This window comes from Rhincodon typus, unplaced genomic scaffold, assembly GCF_021869965.1.
Source record: "Rhincodon typus isolate 14 unplaced genomic scaffold, sRhiTyp1.1 hic_rhity00002422, whole genome shotgun sequence".
In the NCBI taxonomy this organism is placed as follows: Eukaryota; Metazoa; Chordata; class Chondrichthyes; order Orectolobiformes; family Rhincodontidae; genus Rhincodon; species Rhincodon typus.
Window position 1 is genome coordinate 14,544 of NW_025968060.1, and position 10,204 is coordinate 24,747.

At 45.2% G+C, this 10,204-nt stretch overlaps 1 protein-coding gene across 1 annotated transcript in view; it reads right to left on the reverse strand.

Annotated features, from left to right (window-relative positions):
• LOC109934171 (glucose-induced degradation protein 4 homolog) overlaps nt 1-9,702 on the reverse strand; it is a 23,322-nt gene extending 13,620 nt beyond the window's left edge. The window contains exon 1 of the mRNA XM_048593168.1: nt 9,329-9,702. Within this exon, the coding sequence (XP_048449125.1) occupies nt 9,329-9,484 (156 nt within the window). The 5' untranslated portion in view covers nt 9,485-9,702. The remainder of the gene's footprint in view (nt 1-9,328) is intronic.
• Nucleotides 9,703-10,204: the final 502 nt, after the last annotated feature.

The following is a 10,204-nucleotide window of genomic DNA, read 5'->3' on the forward strand; positions in this document are numbered from 1 at the left end:
GCTGCTTGGCCTGCTGTGTTCATCCAGCCCTGCACCTTGTTGTCTCGCAATCACTCAGCTCTATTTGGATTTCTGTATTCACTGATAAGGTGATTTGAATTTTTAGAGCTTTAGAAAGAGTTGTTGTAACACTGTTGCCTCTGATGCCTTGTCAGGGAGATGGTAACGTCATGTTAAGTTCACTGGTCTAGGCCCAGACTGAAATTGTGGGCATATTGGTTCAAATTCAACCATGGTAACTGGTGAAATTTAAATCCAATTAAGAAAATCTGGAATTGAAAGCTGGTCATAGGAACGGTTGCTGTGAAACTATGACCGTTTGAGGTAAAAATTAATTGTAAAGACTGTATATTTTTATTTTTTGTGCTTTTGTAAACTGTGATCTCAAATGAGAAAGAACGGTTTAGTATTTTAAGAAGTTGTTGCATGTTTTGAAAAGCAAGCAAAGTGACACATGAGGCAAGCATTGTTTAAACAGTTGCTAGAATTGGCAGTAATTGAACGGTAGGTTGCAAACATACTGGAGCCAGGGGTGGTTCTCTATTCAGATGGAACTCTGGTTGACAACAAATAGTTCACTGGTCTATGGGCTAGTGACTAGTTAGTGATGACAAAGGCTTTTTGCCTGCTCACAACCATGTGATTCTTTTGCAAGTAACTGAATACTTTGCAGACTGGGGACAATATACAAAGAAATGACCAGATCTCCGGAGCTGTCTCTCTCTTCGGTGCAGTCAAAAATCGCTTTAAACCTGAAGAAAACCAGTTTATTTTTCCTTCAGCAACTGCAGGGTTTGTAACTTTTTAAATTGATAAGTCATAATGCTTTTATAAGTGAACCAGCTGCACTGTACCTCTTGCAAACGAGGGGAAGCATTTGGAAAAGGAAAACTGAAAATAAGCCTTTAGATCAGTGAGAACCAGCTTAATATATCTTGTGAATAAAGACAACTGAACCGCTTTACCAGTTTTCCCCCATGTGTTATTTTTCCCTGTCTTCATCTGCAAGAGAGGGGGAGTTTATAAGGGGATTAGCTTTAACTTGTATTATTATATACTGATGGCTGAGAACAGTTTACTTGTAGTCTAATTACGACTAAAAAAAGTATTCCCATTTGGTTCATTAATGCCCTTTAGGGAAGGAAGCCTACTGTCCTTAACTGGCCTGGCCTACACGTGATTCCAGATCTATAGCAATGTGGTTGACTCTTAACTGTCCTCCAATAATTAGGGATGGGCAATAAATGCTGGCCTTGCCGGTGACACCCCTTTAACTTTTGTTGCTACTCTGGAAATAGCAGGACTTGACTTCCAGCTTGCCACTCCATTGAGTCACGGTACCACTTCCCTGACATGCTTACCTGGTCTGGCCTATATAGCACTCTAACAGACTTGTAATTGCCCTCTGAAATGGCCCGACAAGCCACTTTAAGGGTAATTGCATAGCCAACAAATTCAGGCCTTGCTGGAATGCTACAAATCTACTATTGCTCTTTTAACAGATGCTGTCTGACCAGCTGAGCTGCTGTAGTTCACCATCACTTATCTCTCCATCTCAAAATTTTGCGCATCTTTGTGTTGTGTTTTACTCTTCTACTCAAATCACTTTGCAATACATTTTTGTTCTCGTGTTCCTTAAAATGACAGCCCTTCTTCTCAGCAAGTTTCGATCATTCTGACTTACTCACCGTGGATTCTGGCTTAAACACCACCTCCGCTCAGTCATCCTTGTGATATTCAGTATAATTCTAAATGCTACTGCATAAGACCCACTTTCTCCACTAGGTGCAAATGCATTCATGTCTCAAACTCGCTCTTCATCAGGACAGTTGTACTGGCCCCCAAATAATTTCCATGGGTTTGGACAAAGTGTCAAAGACCTCAAACTTTGACCCTACGAATATCCTCTCTGCACAGATGCTACCTGATCTGATGTTTCCAGCATCAGCGGTATTTTACGTACTGATAATATCTTTGCTGCTCTGTTCAGCACCAGCTATTTTGATCAAACATCCAAAAATGGTATAAAAAGTATTTTACACACGTCCTCTGGTTACCTATTCTCCTGACAGTGGAAACCACTTTTCCCCGATTTAACCTGTCAAAGCCATGCATGCATGATTTTGTATCATTCTATCAAATCCCCTCTAAACTTGTGTGGATTTTCAGCAGATTACCACCTTCTCCGTATAACTGAAGGCCCCAGCCCTGGCACTATGCCAGCAAATCCCTTCTGGTCCCACGTCAAATCTATGACAACCTTCCCAAGGTGTAGCCTGTAGAAATGAATGTAAAATTTCAGCTGAGTCCTAACTAGTGGCCTATAAAGGTTTAGCATGACTTCCTTGCTATTCACTTTTAAACAAAGCCAAGGATCCCATACTTACTTTTAGCATTCTCCATGGATCCTGCCACCTTCAGGTGATTTTTGTACACGGAACCCAGGACTCAGTTGCTGCACCCCCATTTCAGCTGGTGCTTACTGGGTCAGCACATGGGTAGAGTTAATAAGCATAAAGAGAGTAATACATGGTGCAAGAAGTATGATGAAAATAAATGGGCAAGTAACATCAAAACTAAGCAAAGGTTTTATTAAAGTATTGCAACAGACTGGCAAAGGAGACTATCAACCTGAAGTATACAGCTACAGATAATCGTCTGATTGCCAGAAAGGAAACAGAAGTCTTTCTCAATTAATTTTGTTACAGATTATTGACTCAGAATTCTTCACCACAGACATCTGTTTGCGTGGCCTTTAGGTTTCTCATTTATATATTTCTCAGTTGGAGTGTAACAGTTGCAATCAGGATTTTAAAGTGACAGGCATATGTAATGATTTTGCAATATCCACCTTTCAAAAGGAGCACTGTTACAGTAGATATTTGAAAGTCAGGGCAAGATGCAGCCTCCTCATAGGTTAGTGATGACACAGTGAGATCAGAGGAAATATTGATTGCATATTCCTTCAGTCATAATAAGGATCAGTAGGATACACTGAGATAAACAAATGCTTGGTCAAGATTGATGTTCAAATTTCTGATATATTCGATAATCAACCTTGCAGAAATACGAGGAAGAGGAAATCCAGCAGATTGTTTGTGAGGACTACATAAAAAAATTGAGGTACAAAAAGGAAGTACAAGAAAACTTATTTGCAATACTGAAGTTAACAGAAAAAAGTTGATGCCAGTGGCACAACGGATAAAGAAGTGCTATTGGATGTTTTCTACATGTACTTCCTGCAACCATCGGGCAAGGTTAGATGCAAGGAATTCTTAGCAAAAATGAAAGTATTCAGAATCATAAGTAGCCTTAAGAAATGGGTTGGGAGAGAAGAAATAAAGAGCAGGGGATAATAAAGACAATCAACTCTGATTACAGGAATGTGATACGTGGTGTTCCCCAGGTTCATGTACATGGACTGAACTATGGCAATGTGGAAAAATGCGATTTGGATCCAAGTAAGGAAATTCAAAATATATTCTACGTGACAGACTAGGGTCTGTGGAAGAACAAATAAATTTACGTGCCCATGTACTAAAAGTTCACAAACAGGTACGGAAGGTAATTGAAAAATTTTATCTGAACGGACTGGAATGTAGACGGGATTTTGCAGAGACTTTCTCAGCTCACTATCTAGAACACTGTCATAAAAGTCACACAGTTGTATAGCATGGAAACAGATCCTTCGGTCTAACTTGTCCATGCCAACCAGGTATTTTAAATTAATCTAGCCCCATATGCCAGCATTTGGCCCATATCCCTCTAAGCACTTCCTATTCATGTACCCGTACAGATGCCTTTTAAGTGTTGTGATTGTACCAGCCTCCACTTCCTCTGGCAGGTCAGTCCATACACGAACCACTTTCTGCATGAAAAAGTTACCCCTTCAGGTCCCTTTTAAATCTTACTCCTCTCACCTTAAACCAAAGCCCTCTCATGTTGGGCTCCCCAACCCTGGGAAAACGACCTGGGCTAGTCACCCTATTCATGCCCTTCATGATTTTATAAACCTCTAAGGTCATCCCTCAGCCTCCGACACTCCAGGGAAGGCAGCTTATTTGGCCTCTCCTTATAGCTCAAGCCCTCCAACATCTTTGTACATCTTTTCTGCACCCTTTCAAGTTTAACAACATCTTTCCTATAACAGGGAGACCAGAATTAAACACAGAATGCCAAAAGTGGTCTAACCATAGCTAAGTACAGCCGCAACTTGACATTCCAACTCCTGTACTCAATGAACTGACCAACAAAGGCAAGTATATCAAACACCTTCACTACTCGGTCTACCTGTGACTCCACCTTCAAGCAACAATGAACCTGCACCCAAAGGTCTCCTTATGCGTCAACACTCCCCAGGACCCCACCATTAAGTGTACGAGTCCTGCCTTGATTTGCCTTATCAAAATGCAACACCTCACATTTATCCAAATTAAGTTCTATCTGCTCTTTCTCAGCCCATCCGATCAAGGTCTCGTTGTACCCTAAGATAATCTTCTTCACTGTTCACTACACAACTAATTTTGGTGTCACCTGCAAGCTTACTAATCAACCATTCCTCCTACATTCACATCCAAATCATTTGTATAATGAACAAAAAGCAGTAGACCCAACATCAATATTTGCAGTACACCATTGGTCACAGACCTCCAATCGATAAAACAACCTTCCACCATCATCCTCTGTCTCCTACCTTCAAGACAATTTTGTATCCAAAGGGCTCGCTCTCCTTGGATTTCATGTGTTCTAACCTTGCTAACTAGTCTACCATGCAGAACCCTGCTGAACACCTTACTGAAGTCCATACAGACAACGTCCACCAGTCTGGCTTCAATCTTCTTTGTTGCTTCTTCAATAAGTTCAATCAAGTTAATGAGATATAATTTCCCATGCACAAAGCCATGTTGACTATCCCTAATCAGTCCTTGCATTTCCAAATACATACAGATCCTGTCTCTCCGAATCCCCTCCAACAACTTACCTACCACTAACGTCAGGCTCAGTCTGTAGCTCAGAGATAGTAGGAACTGCAGATGCTGGAGAATCTGAGATAATAAGGTGTAGAACTGGATGAACACAGCAGGCCAAGCAGCATCATAGGAGCAGGAAGGCTGACATTTCGGGCCTCGACCCTTCATCAGAAACAGGGGAGGGGAAGGGGGTTCTGAAATAAATAGGGAGAGAGGGGGAGGCGGATAGAAGATGGATAGAGGAGAAGATAGGTGGTGAGGAAACAGACAGGTCAAAGAGGCGGGGATGGAGCCAGTAAAGGGGAGTGTAGATGGGGAGGTAAGGAGGAGATAGGTCAGTCCAGGGAGGACGGACAGGTCAAGGGGGCGGGATGTGGTTAGTAGGTAGGAGATGGAGGTGCGGCTTGAGGTGGGAGGAGGGGATAGGTGGAAGGAAGAACAGGTTGGGGGGGCGGGGACGAGCTGGGCTGGTTTTGGGATGCGGTAGGGGGAGGGGAGATTTTGAAGCTTGTGAAATCCACATTGATACCATTGGGCTGCAGGGTTCCCATGCGGAATATGAGTTGCTGTTCCTGCAACCTTCGGGTGGCATCGTTATGGCACTGCAGGAGGCCCAGGATGGACATGTCGTCCGAGGAATGGGAGGTGCAGTTGTTTATTGCGAACCGAGCGTAGGTGTTCTGCAAAGCGGTCCCCAAGCCTCCGCTTGGTTTCCCCGATGTAGAGGAGGCCACAATGGGTACAGCGGATGCAGTATACCACATTAGCAGATGTGCAGGTGAACATCTACTTGATGTGGAAAGTCTTCTTGGGGCTTGAGATGGGGGTGAGGGAGGAGGTGTGGGGGCACGTGTAGCACTTCCTGCTGTTGCAGGGAAAAGCGCCGGGTGTGGTGGGGCTGGAGGGGAGTGTGGAGCGGACAAGGGAGTCACAGAGAGCAGATAAGGGTGGGGAGGGGAAAATGTCTTTGGTGGTGGGGTCGGATTGCAGATGGTGGAAGTGTCGAAGGATGATGCGTTGGATCCAGAGGTTGGTGGGGTGGTACGTGAAGACGAGGGGGATTCTTTTTTGGTTGTTATTGCGGGGACAGGGTGTGAGGGATGAGTTGAGGGAAATGCGGGAGACACGGTGGAGGGCGTTCTCGACCACTGAGGGGGGGCGGGAATTGCAGTCCTTGAAAAACGAGGACATCTGAGATGTACGGGAGTGGAATGCCTCATCCTGGGAGGAGATGCGGCGGAGGCGAAGGAATTGGGAATAGGGGATGGCATTTTTGCAGGAAGGTGGGTGGGAGGAGGTGTATTCTAGGTAGCTGTGGGAGTCGGTGGGCTTGAAATGGATATCGGTTTCTAGGTGGTCGCCTGAGATGGAGACAGAGGTGTCCAGGAAGGCGAGAGGGGTATTAAAGACGGTCCAGGTGAACTTAAGGTTGGGGTGGAAGGTGTTGGTGAAGAGGATGAACTGTTCGAGCTCCTCGCGGGAGCACGAGGCAGCGCCGATACAGTCATCAATGTAACGGAGGAAGAGGTGGTGTTTAGGGCCAGTGTAGCTACGGAAGAGGGATTGTCCCACGTAACCTACAAAGAGGCAGGCATAGCTTGGGCCCATGCGGGTACCCATGGCCACTCCCTTTGTCTGTAGGAAGTGGGAGGAATTGAAAGAGAAGTTGTTGAGGGCGAGGACGAGTTCGGCTAAGCGGATGAGGGTGTCAGTGGAGGGGGACTGGTCGGGCCTGTGGGACAGGAAGAAGCGGAGGGCCTTTGGCCATCTATATGGGGAATGCAGGTGTATAGGGACTGGACGTCCATGGTAAAGATGAGGTGTTGAGGACCAGCGAATTGGAAGTTCTGGAGGAGGTGGAGGGAGTGGGTGGTGTCACGGACGTAGGTAGGGATTTCACAAGCTTCAAAATCTCCCCTCTTCCTACCGCATCCCAAAACCAGCCCAGCTCGTCCCGCCTCCCTAACCTGTTCTTCCTCCCACCTATCCCCTCCTCCCACCTCAAGCCGCACCCCCATCTCCTACCTAACCTCATCCCGCCTCCTTGACCTGTCCGTCCTCCCTGGACTGACCTATCTCCTCCCTACCTTCCCACCTACACTCACCTTTACTGGCTCCATCCCCGCCTCTTTGACCTGTCTGTTTCCTCTCCACCTATCTTTTCCTTTATCCATCTTCTATCCACCTCCCCCTCTCTGCCTATTTATTTCAGAACCTCCTTCCCCTCCCCCATTTCTGATGAAGGGTCTCGGCCCGAAACATCAGCCTTCCTGCTCCTATGATGCTGCTTGGCCTGCTGTGTTCATCCAGCTCTACACCTTGTTATCTCAGTCTATAGCTCCCTGGCTTTTCTTGGTACTTTTCTTAAATGATGGCACCACATTAGCCACCTTCCAGTCTTCCGGTATCTCACCCATGGCTGTCGATGGTTTAAATATCTCAGCAATGGTCGCAGAAAACACTTCCCTCACTTGCCATAGAGGGGGATACACCTGATCAGGTTCTGGAGATTTATCCACTTTTGTGCATTTTAAGACATCCAGAACCACCTCCTCTGTAAATGTGGGCGCTTTTCAAGATATCACTACTCATTTCTCCAAGTTTTCTAGCTCTCGTATCTTTTTACACAGCGAATACTGACTTGAAATACCCTAGTATTTCACCCGTCTCCTGTGGGTCCACATATAGATAGCCTTGTTAATCTTTAAGGGGCTCTATTCTCTCCCTAATTAACTTTTTTGCACTTAATACATTTGTAGAATGTCTTTGGGTTTTCCTTAACTCTATATGCTAAAGCTGTCTTGTATCCCCTTTTTGCACTTGAGTATACTCCTGCGGTCCTTATATTCTGAGTGATTCACTCGATCTCAGCTATCTATACCTGCCATGTGCCTCCTTCTGTACCGTAGGTACATTACAGGGAAGGTAAATTGGTGTTCAAGGAAGTACAACACAGACTCAACAAAAAGATACCTGGGCTTAAAGAGGTGAATTATGAATACTCTGTGTGAATTTGATTTGTACTCTCTCAAACTTAGTAGGTTGCAGGAGACTTAAGGTAATCAAAATGATTTTGTAGATGCAGGCAGAAAAACACTCCTGGAGTTCAAAGAAGGGGGCCAATTTTAAAATTAGAGTGAGATCATTCAGGAGTGAAATCAGGAAGGATTTTTTCCACAGAAAAAGTAATAAATTCATTTGAAACATTGAATAGGTTAATTGAAATATTAAGACAAATAATGATACTTGTTAGGTAAAAGTACCAAATAATACACATCATCAGCAAGTAATTACTACTGAGGTGTAGACCAGTCATTATCAGATAGAACGATGGAACAGATTCAAGAGATTGAACGGCCTACTTACATTCCTAGCAGTAGCAAACTTAGAGCTGTAAGCTACAGAAAACAAAATAGACATTGCAGATAATCAATTCAAAAGGTTTACAAAGAGTAGGGTATCATGCTGGCTCACAGCACCAGGGACTCGGGTTCAAATCCAACCTCAGGTGACTGTGTGGAGTTTGTACATTCTCCCCGTGTCTGCGGGGATTTCTTCCGGGTGCTCTGGTTTCCTCCTACAGTGCAAAGACGTGCAGGTTAGGTGGATTGTCCATGCTAAATTGCCCACAGTGTCCAGGGATGTGTAGATTAGGTGGGTTAGCCATGGGAGTTGCAGGATTACAGGCATAGGGTAGGGTCAGGATGGGATGGTCTTCAGAAGGTTGGTATGGACTCGATGGCCCAAACGGCCTTCTTGCACACTGTAGTGATTCTATGGAACATTTTCAACTGTAACTCGATGACAGCCAATGAGGAGTGACTGGCAAAGAAGACACAAACCTATAAAGCAAAATAACTACAAGCAGAACATGTATCAGAATAAATCTGAAGAAAGAAAGAAAACAAATATAAAAATGACAGAATCAAATTACTGATCTCCTATGTTCTAGTGGCAAAATGAGGATTAGTACTGGAAACATGAATCAGTCTGTTGCTCTGCAAATGCTGTCTCACCATCAGACTGCCTCCAACATTCGCCACTTTTGTTTCTAACAACATCGAAGACAGACATGCACAATACGATGACTTTATAAAATGACTGAGTAGAAACTCAAACAGACGGGCTCAGGAAGAGAACGGGTGTGATGATCGAAATTGTCCTCCCTTGTTCTGATCTTTTTTTTCACACATGCAAAGAAGGTTATCTAATGGGTGCTGGCATTCATAGTATTTACAGGAAACAAGAGAGAAACAAATTGTAAGCCGAATGTCAACAGTGAGTTTCGATGTGACACTGATCCGCCCTCTAAGGAGTGAGCAGAGGTTTAAAAGACTGATGTGCATTCAGAATGTTACCTGCAGCACAACTTCCACGTCATACGAGTTGCCTTTACTCTTCTGGTGGCCCCTGAACTTGGAGCCGCTGTACAGGAGCGTGGTGGCGACCCCAGGCTGCTGAGTGTTGATGGGGGGCGGCGGGATCAGCGAGGCCGACTCAGTGCGGACCGGCATCGCGCGATGTCAGCCCGGCCCAGCGCCCGAGAGCGGGGAGGGAGAGGGAAGGGGGTAAGGGGAGGAAGGGAGAGAGATGGGGAAGTCTGCCTAAATAAATATCGCAGGCAACCTCGGCCACCACGACCGCCACTTCTCCTCCTCAAACCCTGACAACGCGAGATGGCCGCAAACCTCCCACAGACGGCACCAGCGGAGCCAGCATCGCCTCTTCTCATTGGCTCCTTTCTGCCGTCACCGCCGACCTTGTACAATGGCGCTTTCCCATTGGTAGAGAGGCGAGGCATGCCGTCACCGTCGGATGACGATGACGTTCAGCTGTTGCGCATGTGCAGCCCCCCGCGGCATTCTGGGAGATGTAGTCATTTCGCTGTCAGTCTCGCTCCCGTTGACTGCCAACTCCCATTGAACAATGTCACAACTGGCAGTATCTCACTGCCCTGCTGCAGGAAACGCCTGCAGAGTTTAGTTGGCTTTGTAAGTTTTGATTTTGATCATAACTTCCTTCCCACGGAGGACGATTCTCACTAAACACCTTCTTAGCATCTATATATTACATGTTGAGTTTTGAAGAAGGCTCAATAGTCCTGAAATGTTAACTTCGCTTTCTCTCCAGAGATGCTGCCAGATCTGCTGAGTTTTTACAGCAATTTCTGATTTTGTTTTTGATTTCCAGGATCTACACTTCTTTGTTACATCTACATTGCTTTCATATCAACT